Source organism: Geotrypetes seraphini, chromosome 12 (assembly GCF_902459505.1).
Source record: "Geotrypetes seraphini chromosome 12, aGeoSer1.1, whole genome shotgun sequence".
NCBI lineage: Eukaryota > Metazoa > Chordata > Amphibia > Gymnophiona > Dermophiidae > Geotrypetes > Geotrypetes seraphini.
This window is the reverse complement of record NC_047095.1, coordinates 103,569,327-103,584,210: the sequence shown is the minus strand read 5'-3', so window position 1 is coordinate 103,584,210 and position 14,884 is coordinate 103,569,327. Positions and strand designations below refer to the sequence as shown.

Here is a 14,884-nt window from a genome sequence, read left to right as displayed (position 1 = left end):
TCTGATTGATGACTCTAATTGTTCGCTTACTTATACCGCGACTTGTCTAATTTTCTTTCATGCTTTTATATCTCATATTAATATTAATAATTCTGATTTGTATAACATGCCTATAACCGTACTTGTCACCCTGGCTCTTTTATTTACCTTTTCTAAAAATGCATCTATTGGCTTCGGAATTTTGTTTCTTTCAGATGCACTATACCTGTGTTAATGCTCATTGTTATTATGTGCCTCCTTTTTGGGAGCACAAATATTGTTGGTATAACATTGTATTTTTATCTCTAAAACCAATAAAACAATTTGAACAGTAAAAAACGATTATACGATTATTTTCAAACCTCCACATTTAACACAGGCAAATGTAAAATGTTGTTTCCTATAGAATATAAATTTCTAAGAATTGAATCGTCCTATGAATGAAAGCCAGGTTCCAGTGATAATAATAAAACCTGATTGAAAGAGAGGATTGGTAGACAAGAATGCAGTCATATCAGTTGTGTTTCACAGGGAATTAAAAACTTCCTTCTACAAGAATACTTTAAATTCTGGCAGTGGGTATTTCTTGTTGTAAACATGCTTCTAGCAATGTCAGTACAACATGTATAATGAAAAATCTTAATAAACAGCCGAAAGTTGAAGAAGAAAGTTATAAGGACAATTTTATGCAACTTTCAAATATGTATCAAGCTTCAAACAAGAAAAAAATAGCGTTTTCCAAATAATGAAAATCATAAAGTAAAGGGTTTATCAGATAAAGAAGAAAGTTGGAGACACAATAGATAATCGATAAATTGTTTTAATATTGGGATTAAACACCTGGGTTGATAGGAATTAAAATACTGCAGTATTCAAATATGCTTTAAACAAATACAACATGGCCTTAATTTCAGAGAGTTGTGAAGGATATGACCCCTTAATTACACTGAAAATAGACATGAATGGGAATTCAGGATGAACTTGTAGGTCCTTTTACTCAGGTACGGTAGCTGTTTTAGCACTTGCTAAATGCTAACGTGTGCCAACACATCCATAGGATATAATGGACATGTTTGCATGTGTTAGCATTTAGCATGGGCTAAAAAGGCTTCTGCACCTTAGTAAAATGGCCTATTCGTGGTCTTTATCTGCTGCTATCAATGTTTCTTTGATCAAGAAAATTAAAAAATGCCTAATGAATAAACTCTATGGAGAAAAGTGTTATGAATTTGCCTACCATACCTTCATATTAGAGAATGACACGGTGACAAAATTCATCACCGTTCCCGTCCCCGCGGATAACTGCAGGAAATAATCCCATGTCATTTTCTAGTGTCTATTTCAACCTCAGTCCTTCTACACCAGCATTCTTCAAAGCAAAGCTTGCGGGTCAGTAGTTGTGGCCATTCATACTCCGATTCTTCCCTCTTTCCTTAAAGAATGACATGAAGATGGTTTCCCGCGGTTATCCGCGGGGACGGGAACGGTGATGAATTTTGTCACCGGGTCATTCTCTACTTCATATCTCTTTGACTGTATATACAGATCAGTTTCAGGGGGTCATTTTATATTTCTTTTTCTCATTTGTAACCATCAAAAATGAAATTCACAATTATGTCTTGAATAAGAGATGAGCTACTTATCCTCTCTGTGTAACAATTAGAGGCTATTGTGTAAAGGATACAGGCTTAGTTATTTTTAAACTCCTAAAAGTTATGATTCCTCCAATTATGATGTCTCCATCTCTGCAGTAAGGGCATTTAGGGCTCCTTTTATGAAGGCATGGTAGAGGTTTAACGTGCGTAATATCGTGTGCTAAACTGCCAGCCACGCTAGCCGCTACCGCCTCTTTTTGAGCAGGCAGCAGTTTTCTGGCTAGCGCAGGGGTAGCGCATGATTAAAAGTTGCACGCGTTAAAGCCGCTACCGCGGCTTCGTGAAAGGACTTCAATGGGACACTGAAAAGCATTTTAAAAAATCAGAACCAGGTAACCTCCCATCTTTCAAGATGTAAAATAGCCTATCCAATAAAATATTTTCTCTGTGACTGTATTTAATTTTTGATGAAGGATAATATACAGATTTTGGTAAACCAACTCTTTTATACCTTTTAGTTATGGGAGAATAGATTTCAGTATGAACACAAAAAATACTGAACTTGTGGTCCTTGTAGGTTATTTATATAAAAAAACAATGTAACCTTACAGAAGCTCTGCCTTCATTAAAATGAAGGAGAAATATTGAATGCTTGGCGATAGGTGTAATAATACTAATCATCAACATCATTTATTTTGTCTATAATTATTTGTATGAGATAGATTTGCATCTCAAGGAGGCAGTGTATGCAAATCCATCTCATACATATTCATTGTGGATATCCTGAAAACCTGACCTGGCTCCGGCTCTCGAGGACCGGAATTGCCTACCCCTGGCTTAGACCTAGCAATCAAAATCAACTATCAAGAGTTGATCTTTAAACATATTTGACATATGATTTTTTGCTGTTCAGGGACCTAAACTCTGGAACTCACTTCTGCTTTTGATCTGTCAACAAACAACTCTAGATAAGTTCAGAACTGAACTTAAAACTCTTCTCTTTAGGGAAGCCTTCCAATGGAACTCCTTACATATTGCCACCCCACTTCAGGAAGAGACTATCTACAAACATGATGTGACTCTCCATTATGATTTTTTTTTTACCCCTCTTTTCTTTCAGATAATTGTAGTTTCAACACCTATCAGTTATTCTCTGTTATCACAATTATCGAATCCAATTATTAATACTATATTGTGTACCCTTTAACTCAGGGGTCAGGAACCTTTTTGGCTGAGAGAGCCATAAACACGACATTTTAAAATGTAATTCCGTGAGAGCCATACAATATGTTTAAAACTAAATACAAGTAAATGTGTGCATTTTATATAAGACCAACACTTTTAAAGTACAATAAGTCTCTGAATTCTTTATAATAACGTTGTTATGCTGTTGCTAACCAGTGATGAATAAATTAATTCTTACCATTAATGCGACTTCTGGTGCTGCATGGTTTTGCTGATGGCTTTGTAGTCTGGTTGATACGTGGTAAGGTTAAGTGTCATGCAGGTGTTGAGACTTCCATCCATTAAATATGATCGTAGGTTGGTCTTAATGTTCTTTAGATGTGAGAAAGACTGCTCACGTACATAGAGCCAAACATTGTCAGTACAGCAATACTCACACTCCGCAGTGTGTGGTATGTGATGGGAAGCGCATTCCAAGTTTTGACAATCAGCTGGTCTGCGGGTTGAAGATTTTTCATTTTGCCCCACTTGTGTTTGCTCGCCAACTCTGCTTGCTGTCATGCAAGTCTTTCCAAGTCTTCATTCAGTGACTTGAACTTATTCACCCACATGTCTGAGGCCTTCAGATCATCAGCTTGGAGCTCAAAATCTCTGACGGAGACACCAGGGATGTAACTCAGGTCAGCGCTGTCCACTGCACACTCATGTGGATGGGTGATGAACTTAAAAAGACAAGCGCGCTCACGAAATTCTTCAAAGCGCGCTTTTGAATGACTGCAGGAGATTAGATGTGAAGCCCACTAGCTGCTGAAGATCACTTGCTGTGCATGCATCTTTAAACTCTCCCAGTTTTTCAAAGTGTAGTAAATGACCTGTTTCAATGTCGGAGTTGAAGAGTTCTAGCTTATTTTCAAATGCAAACACTGCTTGTTGAAGAGATAAGACTGTATTTCCAATGCCTTGCATTTTCACATTGAGCTGGTTCAGATGTTGAGATGTGTCATTCTCTAGACGCCTGCCCCTCACCACCAATGATCTCAATAATAATAATAATAATAATAATAATTTATTTATATACTGTCCTACCGCAAAGTTCTAGGCAGTTTACATACGTTAATAACTTTATACAAACAATGACTGTCAGACAAATCTGATCAATTTTTTTGACTGGGTGACCTGACAATTGGATAGAGGAAATGCACTAGATATGGTGAATTTAGATATTAGCAAAGCCTTTTGACAATGTGCCACAGAGACATCTAATAAATAAACACAGAAGGGCAGATTCTATAAACGCCATCTCAATTGTAGGCAGCAGTAGGCTACTATTTGGGTTTCTGCCAGGTACTTATGACTTGGATTGATCTCCATGAACACGGGATACTGGGCTAGATGGCACATTGATCTGACCGAGTAAGGCTATTCTTATGTTCTTAATGTCAATTATAAGATGTTAAGTGCCAGTAAAACATGTAAACTCATTGGATGGATGGCTTTAAAAGAGGATTGATCCTTGCAAAGGAAAAAAGCACTAAAAAGAATTGGTGAAGACCAGGAGATGAACAAAGAAGTTGAGAGTCTACTGTTATAAGAATTTATTGTAGTAGCCAAATATTTTGCAAATTCATTTGAATACAATATGATTCAACATTTAGGCATGTTTAATATACAGTACAGAATGTAAAGATCACATTTACATATTTTTTTGCCACCATGCTAGCCCCATGCATTAAAACTAAAAATATAAGCTATTTAGAGAGTGCTTTAATACCACTATCAGGATAATTTCCCAGTCTATCCTTGCTCATTCCTCTTGAGTCCACTGAATGTACAGCTAGCTTTGAATATTGGATCAATGTAATGTAGAACATGCAGACTTTGGAGATAATGTTATTCTTGCTTTCTTTCCCACTCAAGGAAGTTTGTCAATTTATTTTGTTATTATGTATTTCCTGTTGTTTCTGTCAGGCCTCAACAGAATAATGTGGCATTTCGGGATAAAGATACATCCCAGAATTCCAGAACTAGAGGCCAGAATAGCAAATATCTCCACTGCTACCATATACTTTCCCCTGGTGCTCAGGTATGTTGGGATGAAAGACACCCAGACACTGCAGAACATCAGCATGCTGAAGGTAATATGCTTGGCCTCATTAAAACTGCCAGGTAGATTTCTTGCTAGGAAAGCTACAATGAAGCTGATTCCAGCCAGAAATCCCAGGTAACCCAGAACACAGTAAAATGCAATTGCTGACCCTTCATTGCATTCAATTAATATTGTTCCAATTTCTGAATGAATGTTTTGATGTGGGAATGGAGTAGCGGTACCCAACCAGACAAGGCATATGAGAACTTGTAGAAGGGAACAGGAAAAGATTATAGAGTATGAGACCCTGGAACCCATCCATTTCCGAAGCTTGCTTCCAGGCTTGGTGGCCTGGAAAGCCATGACCACAGTGATTGTTTTTGCCAAGACAGTGGAGAGAGAGATGGAGAAAATTATTCCAAAGGCAGTCTGTCGGAAAACGCAAGTCACTTCATCAGGATGGCCTATGAATATCAATGAACAAAGGAAGCAGAGCATGAGAGAGACTAAGAGAATATAGCTTAGGTTCCGGTTGTTGGATCTTACAATGGGAGTGTCATGGTACTTTATGAAGATTCCCAGAAGGACAGCAGTGATGAGAATGAAGAAAATGCTGATCAGTGTCAAAATGATTCCCAAAGGTTCTTCATGGGATAAAAAGCTTATAAATTTTGGGACACAGACATCTCTCTTTTCATTAGGCCATTTGTCCTCTGGGCATTTCATACAGTTGTCCATATCTAAGAAGAAAGAATATTTTGTTATCTCAAAATTGATATCAGTGTAGGAGAGTATCTAAATATTGATTTTTCAAAATTTAACAATGTTTTTCTCTGATATGTTGGATATGCTAGAATGTAGAGTTGAGCTTCATTTTTTTAAGTCTGATATATCTTCATGGGTGATTTTACAGCAGGTCACCAATATGTGAAGCACAAATAGTATTTTATTTTGATGTGGAGGCTCATTTTCAATGTGATGTATAAATCCGATTTTGGACATTTTGGGAAAACTCAAAAAATCCAGAAGAAAGAATAACCATTTTCAAATTTTTTAAAAAACCCATATCTTCATTTTTTGAAAATGTCCATTTCCTAGATGTGTTTGTCTTCAGTGTGCCTATCATTTTGAACCATTTTTGGAAAAAAAAATTCTATATGAAAAATATACTAAAACCAGTCATTGTGATGTAGGAGTGGGCCAACATTCTTACTAGACTGGTCACACAGATATTCCAGTAGAGCAATGAGGCACCCTAGTGAATTTGAAATACTGCCAATTTTTTGAAATGGAAGATATTCCCAAAGCTGAAAATTGACAAATTCAGAAACAAAACACAAAAACCTATTTTTCTTCCTTTGTTGTCTAAGCATTAATTTGGTCCCAGTGTCTTCTGTTTTTCTTAACTCTCTTCAGAGTCTACTGTACTTTTGACCTTTCTTTTCTCACTGTCCATTATCCATCTTTCCTCTGAATCCCTATCTCTTCTATTTAGCTACTACACTCTATTTCTGCCCCAATCCTCCCTCTCCGTATTGTGTCTCCTTGTATTCAATATCAACCCTCTGTGTCACTGTCTTTGTGCTCCCTCCATGTCCAGCATCCACTCTCTGTCTCTCCTCATATCTATTTTCTCTCCTACCTTCCTCCTGCATACCAATCCCCCTCATCTCTTTTCTCTCTCTTTGTCTTTTTCTCTTTCCCTCCTTAGACTAGAATCTTCCTCTATCACTCCTTGGTTATTGCTCTACTTTCATTCCTACCTTCCTCCTGTACCCCTTAACATCCCCCCATAGTCCAGCATCTTTTATTTCTCTCTCCCTCCTTTATCTAGAGTCTCTTTATCTCTTTCACTCTCTCCCCACCTTCCTTTAGTTTTCCATTCCAATTTATTTCTTTTTCTATTTCTTTTCCTCTTTAGTCCAGGAGGTGTGTGTGTGTGAGTCTCCCCCCCAACCCCCCGGTCCAGAGTCTCTCTCTCTCTCTCTCTCTCTCCACTCCCTCTATTCCATTGTCTTGTCCCTCTCTTCAACATTTCCTTTGGTCCACATTTCTTTTCCCATCCTCTCCCCTAAAATATTGTTGCCAAAATCACACTTATGTAGGCACTTTAGATTGTTGAATGCCATTGTAGGTATGACCTGTAATAGAAAATGTGTTAAACAGCCTAAAATGCCTATGTAAGCACAATTCATACAGATAGGAGAAGGAGTGCAAAGCAGAAGGAGAGAAAAGCAGAGAAGAGAACAGGAAAGGGGAAGAAGGAGCAAGAGAAGGCAGGACAGAACAAGGGGCATTGGTGAAAGGTAGCTCTGCCCACCCCCAGCATCATCCACTGGAGCTTCCCCTTAGAAGAGGAGGGGCCAACATTGCTCAGCTGTTTGGCGTGCATCGAAGGTGAGCATTAAAAGCACTCACCCTAGCAAGAGCCCCCTTTGCGACGGGCCTTAAGAAGGAATGAGCAAAGAAGAAACAGTAGGGAAGGACACCTACACAGGCAAGTATCACAAGAGCAAGAGGACAGACAAGCAGTAGATAAACAAACACAATAGTAGCAGAGGGCAATCACAGCAGACACAGAGGACACACACAAGCAACAGGGGTAGCAGGTTTAAAATCAAGAAAAGGACTTCACAGTAATACCAAGGATGCTACACAGATTCCTACACAAGGAGAAGCCACTTCAGATTACAGACTGGCAAGCAGGATGTTGAGCTACCCAGTTTCCTGCACCATTTGCCATATGTATGACTACCTCCCTTCTGGGAAGTGGTCTTATATATGCACTCGATGCAAGGAAATGGAGGGCCTGAAGAAGCAAATCAGACTCCTGGAGGGCAGAATACTAGAACTAGAAGCACTTCAAGCAGTGGAAGAGGAAGACAGAGAGGCAGAAAACTTCATGACAGAGGAAACCTTTGAGGAAGAAGTCAGGGAGTTAGAGAAATTCATTGAACAGGCATACAGGGAGGCCATGGAAAATCACCAACAGTGGAGCTGACAAGATACACCTACAGTCTAATTGTCTTTTCTAGGACAGATATATTATATTTTACCATTTCTTCTTAGGCATTTCCTTGGCATTCTTAACAATTTAGTAAACATACCCCCTACCTTTTGTTTTTTTATCCTTTACTATTTTTCTTTGATTATTGTAGTTCCTTCCCTCTTTCCTCTCTTGTATGTCTGTCTTGTGCATATTTTCTACTTGTCTTTATTTATATAATTAATTTTGAATATGTCTGTATTTCTCCGTTTTCTGTTTGTTTGTTTTTTAATTATTTTTATTAGCCGCTTTGTAATTTGAAAAGGCGGGATAACAAATTATTATTAAACTTAAACTTGAAACTTGATACACCTACAGTGAGTGAGGATCACCTGGAGGACAACCACAAGGAAAATGAGTCTGGTGCAAGCCAACGTCAGATTCTGGGAAGATGAGGGAAGATGGAAGTGCACAGAGAACATGAACCTACGGCTGGAGAGATGGCCATACACCAGGGACATGGACCTGTGGCTAGAGAGGCAAGAGAAGATAGAGAGGACAGCAATCATCATGGGGGACACCATCATCAGCCAAGTCAACAGCCACATAGCAGGAGGAAGACAGGATTGGCTGGTGACCTGCCTATCAGGAGCCAAGGTAGAAGATATAGTGAGCCGCATCGACAGGATTATCAACAGCATGGAAGAGGAAGCTAACACAGTGATGATCCATGTGGGGACAAACAACATGAGCAACAGGAACTACAGCAGGGAAAGACTGAAGGACCAGTTCCAGATGCTAGGAGGGAAGCTGAAGACCAGAATGCCGAGGGAAGTGTTCTCAGAAATCCTGCCAGTACCCAGGTCAATGAGAAGAGGCAGACAGAGCTGAAAGCAGTCAACGCATGGATAAGGCACTGAAGTGAGGAAGAAGGATTCCACTTCATGTGCAACTGGACAACGTTCAGGGGAAGAGAAAGCTATTCAGGAAGAATGGACTCCACCTCAGCAGAGATGGAACGAGGCTACTTGCAAGCAACATCATGAGAGACATTGAGAAATGTTTAAACTAAGAAAAAGAGGAAAGCCGATAGTTGACCAAGAGTTGATGGTTCGGAAACCGGTATACCCAGAGGATAACATGCAGGGATATAGTAGGGGATACTCACCGGATCATAGGCAAGACCAAAATCCTGACAGATTGAAAGTGCCACAAGAGAGAAGGAAATGCAAGAAAGTAACAGGCCACACACTCAAGTGTATGTACACGAACGCAAGGAGCCTAAGGAATAAGATGGGGAATTGGAAGCTATGGAACAAAATGATAACCTTGACATCAATGGTATCACAGAAACATGGTAGAATGAGGAAAATGTCTGGGGCACTGTGCTATCAGGATGCAAGTTATACCGCAGAGACAGAGTAGGTCAAAAAGGTATTACCCTATACGTCAAAAATGGACTTGAGTCTATCAGAGAGAACACGCCGGAAATGAAAAATAAGATAGTCTCTATTGGCCAAAATTCCGGGAACAAATGTAACAGAAATAAAGATTGGCTTCTACTACCAACCCCCAGGGCAGTCTGAAGAAATTGATGGAGAAATGACGGACGAGATGAAGCGCAACTGCAAGGGAGGAAACACAGTTATCATGGGTGACTTCAATTATCCAGGGATAGACTGGAACTTAGGCACCTCTGGCTGCAGTAGGGAGACCAAGTTCCTAGATGCTGTAGGCGATTGCTTCTTGGAACAACTTGTCAAGGAAAATACGAGAGGAAATGCAATTCTGAACTTAATTCTAAATGGACTACGAGGACTGACAGCAAGGTGTAGAAGTAGAAGGGACTCTGGGAAGCAGTGATCTCAATATGATCCATTTCAACCTGGACACAGGGGTAAAACATTGATCCAGAACAATGGCCATGGCACTGAGCTTCAGAAAAGGGAATTATGAAGGGATGAGACTCATGCTGGGGAAGAAGATTTAAAAAAGATTGAACACTCTAATAATGCTAGAGCAAGCATGGTCCCTTTTTAAGGACACAGTCACTGAGGTGCAAAAATCTATATATACCACGTATCAACAAGGGATCCAAGAGGAAAAAGAACAAGGAACCGGCATGCTCACTGTGAAGGAAGTGATCAGAAACAAGAAGACTTTGTTTAAGGAATGGAAAGGAATGGAAAAGGTCAAAAACAGATGAAAACTGGAAAAAGCACAGACATCAAAGTAGGTGCCATAAGGTGGTAAGAGGGGCCAAAAGAGACTACAAGGAAAAATAGCCAAGAAGGCAAAAAACTTCAAGCCGTTTTTTTGATATATTAAGGGGAAATGTCCCGCAAAGAAAGCGGTGGGACCATTGGATGACCATGGAAAAAAGGGAGTGCTAAAGGAGGACAAAGCCATCGCCGACAAACTGAAAACATTTTTTGCGACTGGATTTACCGGAGGATATACAGTACACAACATACCGGAAGCCAACAGGATATACGTAGGAAACAAAGACAGGAAACTGACAGGGTTTACAGTCAGTCTAGAAGAGGTATGCAGGCATATTGATCAGCTTAAAAATGATAGATCCCCGGGACTGGATGGAATCCATCTGAGGTTAATCATGGAACTGAAAGGGGCTTTAACTGAACTACTTCAACTAATAGCCAAACTCTTGATCAAATCAGGAAGGATTTCGGAAGACTGGAAAGTGATGAATGTTATGCCAATCTTCAAGAAAGGTTCATGAGGAGATCCGGGAAACTACAGACTGGTGAGTCACCGATCACCTTGATGGACACAATCTGATGAGGACCAGCCAGCGTGGCTTCAGCAAAGGAAGATCTTGCTTGACAAACTTGCTGCACTTCTTCGAGGGAGTAAACAGGCAGATAGAGAAAGGTGTCCAAGTTGGTATTGTATATCTAGATTTTCAGACGGCATTCGACAAGGTCCCTCATGAATGACTACTTCAAAAAATTGTGAGCCATGGAATCGAGCTGAAATACTCACATGGATTAAAAACTGGCTGGAGGATAGGAAACAAGAGAGTGGGGGTAAATGGACAATACTCAAACTGGAAAAGCATCACAAGTGTAGTGCTGCAAGATTCGGTGCAAGGACCCATGCTCTTCAACATATTTATAAACGACTTGGAAATTGGTAGGATGGGTGAAGTGATTAAATTTGCAGATGATACAAAGTTATTCAGAGAAGTGAAGACACAGAAGGATTGTGAAGACCTGCAACATGACATTAACATGCTCAAGAAATGGGTTGCGACATGGCAAATGAGATTTAACATGAATAAGTATAAGATGATTCATGTCGGTAACAAAAATGTTATACACAAATACAGGATGTCCGATGCAGTACTTGGAGAGACCTCCCGGGAAAGAGACTTGGGAGTACTGGTCGACATGTTGATGAAGCCGTCTGCGCAATGTGTGGCGGCGGTGAAAATGGTGAACCGAATGCTAGGAATGATTATGAAGGGGATCACAAACAGATCGGAGGTTATCATGCCGCTGTACAGAGCCATGGTATGCCCCCATCTGGAATACTGCATCCATCACTGGTCGCCGTACATGAAGAAGGACATAATACTACTCGAAAGGGTCCCGAGAAGAGCGACTAAAATGGTTAAGGGGCTGGAGGAGTTGCCGTACAGTGAGAGATTACAGAAAATGGGCCTCTTCCCCCTTGAAAATAGGAGACTGAGAGGGGACATGATCAAAACCTTCAAGATAATAAAGGGAATAGACTTAGTAGATAAAGACAGGTTGCTCACCCTCTCCAAGGTAGAGAGAACGAGAGGGCACTCTCTAAAGTTGGAAAGGGGATAGATTCCTTATAAATGTAAGGAAGTTCTTCATCACCCAGAGAGTGGTAGAAAACTGGAATACTCTTCCAGAGTCTGTTATAGGGGAAAACACCCTTCAGGGATTCAAGACTAAGTTAGACAAGTTCCTGCTGAACCAGAACATACACAGGTAAGGCTAGACTCAGTTAGGGCACTGGTCTTTGACCTAAAGGCCAAAGCAGGAGCAGACTCCTGGGCACGATGGACCACTGGTCTTACCCAGCAGTGGCAATTCTTATGTTCTTAAGGGAATATGGATGCTAGGCCTGCAGGAGAAAAGGGAACATGGATGCTGCACTGCAAGTGGTGGGGAGGAAGGGGCATGAATTCTAGATCTGCAAGGAGGAGGAAAAGGGTAAGAAGGAATCAATGCTTTACCATAGAGAAAGGGAGAGATACCAGGCCATGGATAGTAAGAAAGAGATTGAGGTAACAAGCAAGAGAGGTGGTGGGTAGGATGAGGGGACATGGATGCTAGACCTGCAAGTGGGGATGGTGGTATGGTACAGAGAGGAAGAGAGAGTGACCAAGATCATTAAGGAGAAGGGATGGAAAGAAGAGATTCATAGCCATTGAAGAGAAGGAGAGGGAGATACCAGACCATGGGAGCCAAAGATGGGATTTAGGGTGCAAGTGAGATAGGGGTAAGATTTAGAGGGAGATAGAACTGCATTTGGAGTGAAAGAAAGAACTCAGGAGATTGGAACCTGAGAAAGAAAAAGTAAAGAATGGATTTTCAGGCCTTCACAAAAAACACTACCAATAAACTTTACAGAATTTTGAAATATTGTGTGCAGAACATTCATATATTTTGAACAGAATTTTCAAAACATTTACGCAGAATACTATCAGGAGCATCAATGCAAGTAGACTCAAGTAGGGGTAGGAAACAGGACTTAATATACCACCTTTTTGTAGTTAAAATCAAAGTAGTATACATATTATATACACATATGTATTTTGGACTTGGGGCAATGGAGAGTTAAGTGACTTGTCTAGAGTCACAAGGAGCTGTAGTGGGAATTAATCCACTTCTCTAGGTTCTCAGGCTTCTATACTAACCACTAGGCTGCTTCTCCACTATATATTTCTGAATTTGACCAATAAAGGGTGGACATTTCTATTAAGATCTACTGGGTTCTTCTAAATAATCAAAACTGACCATTGTAGAAGATAAAGGCCCCCATTCTATTAATAGCACCTATACCATAGGCACTGAGAAACACAATACATAGCATATGTCAATATTAAGTTAGACATCATTTATAGATTTATGCCTAGCGGTGCCTAAAGTGGACTTAAGAGCTAGTAAGCATCCTAAGCTTAGGTGACACTATTTATTCTAGGATTCTCTTAGTCTAAATACTGGTGCCAAATTTAGGCACCCATGTCCAAAACAGAAGCCTGTATGCCAAACACACTAGAGAGCTGCACGGGAACAGGGATGACGGGAATCCTGCGGGACCCACGGGGATCCCGTGGGTTCCCCCTTTGGGTCACGGGGATCCCTTGGGGACACCCCCTAGGGTCACGGGGATCCCGTGGGGACGCCCCCTAGGGTTGCGGGGATCCCGTGGGGATGCCTCCGAGGGTCGCAGGGTTCCTGCGGGGTTGGATCGCAATGCACGATTCGAACCGCGAGGGTAGTCTCCTTCTCCTTACCTGCCCTGCCGCAGCACACAGCTGACCGGAAGTCTTCCCGATGTCAGCGCTGACGTCGGAGGGAGGGCTTAAGCAAAGCCCTCCCTTCCTCAGACGTCAGCGCTGACATCGGGAAGACTTCCGGTTGGCTGTGTGCGGCAGGGCAGGTAGGGAGAAGGCAATGGCGTATGAAAGAGGGGGGGGCGGTCCGCCCCGGGGAATGTGCACAGCGGGTCAGGTCCCCCGATCGACCAACAACAGGCCCGGCCGACAAACCTCCCTGCCCGATAGCCGCAAATCTAAATTACCTCTTACAGCAGCTTCAATACTCCAGCTGCTGTAAGAATTTAGATTTGCGGCGGACAGGGAGATTTGTCCGACCGGGCCTGTTCTGTTGTCGGTCGGGTGGGGAAGCGCCACAAAGGTAAGGGGCAGGGAGGGAGAAAGGAAGGAAAGGTGGAGTGGAGAAGAAAAGATGCTTAAGGGAAATGTGTAAAACTGAGGGGGGAGAAGGCCGCTGAAAGCACTTGGGAAGACAAAGGGGTGGAGAAGGACGCTGAAAGGACATGGGGAGATCGGGAGGGGGAAGGATGCTGAAAGCACATGGGGAAGACAGAGGAGGGAGAAGGACGCTGAAAAGACATGGGGAAGACAGGGGGGTGAAGGACACTGAAAGGACATGGGGAAGGCAGAGGGGGGAGAAGGATGCTGCCTGACAGGACATGGGGAAGATGAGGGGGGAGAAGGATGCTGAAAGGAAATGGGGAAGAAAGAGTGGGGAGAAGACGCTGGCAGGGAAGAAGACAGAGATGCTAGACTATGGGGGGAGCGGAGGGAAGAAGATGGGTGCCAGACCAATTTGGGAGGGGGGAGAAAGGGAGAGGCACAGTAACAGAGCAAATGGAAGACACAGAGAGAAGAGAGACAATGGATGGAAGGAATTGAATGAGAACATGAAGAAAGCAGAAACCAGGCAACAAAGGTAGGAAAAAAATTCTTTTTTTTTTTTGTTTCAGGATAAAGTAGTATATTAGATGTGTTGATAAAAATTTATAAACATTAGAGGCTCTGGTAGAAACCAGTTTACAAAGTATGTATTCTTCCCAATTAATATTTCCAAATTAATAAAGTCTTTTTGCTTATTTTTAAATGGGTTTCTACCAAAGCCTTTAATTCAGTAGCATAATTAAATGAAATAACTATTTCTGTAGTTTATAGGGACGGGCGGGGACGTAGGGGATTCCTCGCGGGGACGGGCGGGGACGGAGGGGATTCCTCGCGGGGATGGAGGGATTCCTCGCGGGGATGGGTGGGAGTCCTCATGGGGACGGATGGGACTTTGGCGGGGACGGGTGGGGATGGGTGGGATTTCTCTCCCCGCGCAACTCTCTAAAACACACCCATGATTGGTTCCCTGGTAGGTGCCTTAGAGTAGGCACTTACTTGAAAATGGTGCTAATTGTTTATTATTGAAACCAATTAGCTTTCTAAAGAATTAAGTCAGGTGCCTAGATCATCTAGGTGGCTAACTTAAGGCGTCTTTCATAGAATCTGGG

At 41.6% G+C, this 14,884-nt stretch overlaps 1 protein-coding gene across 1 annotated transcript in view; it reads right to left on the bottom strand.

The window, feature by feature from the left end:
• Positions 1 to 139: 139 nt before the first annotated feature.
• The window catches only part of LOC117346204 (vomeronasal type-2 receptor 116-like), a 75,395-nt gene continuing 60,650 nt past the window's right edge, over positions 140 to 14,884 (bottom strand). The window contains exons 5-6 of the mRNA XM_033915605.1: positions 4,703 to 5,585; positions 140 to 188 (exon numbers count right to left, since the gene is read on the bottom strand). Of these exons, the coding sequence (XP_033771496.1) occupies positions 140 to 188; positions 4,703 to 5,585 (932 nt within the window). The remainder of the gene's footprint in view (positions 189 to 4,702; positions 5,586 to 14,884) is intronic.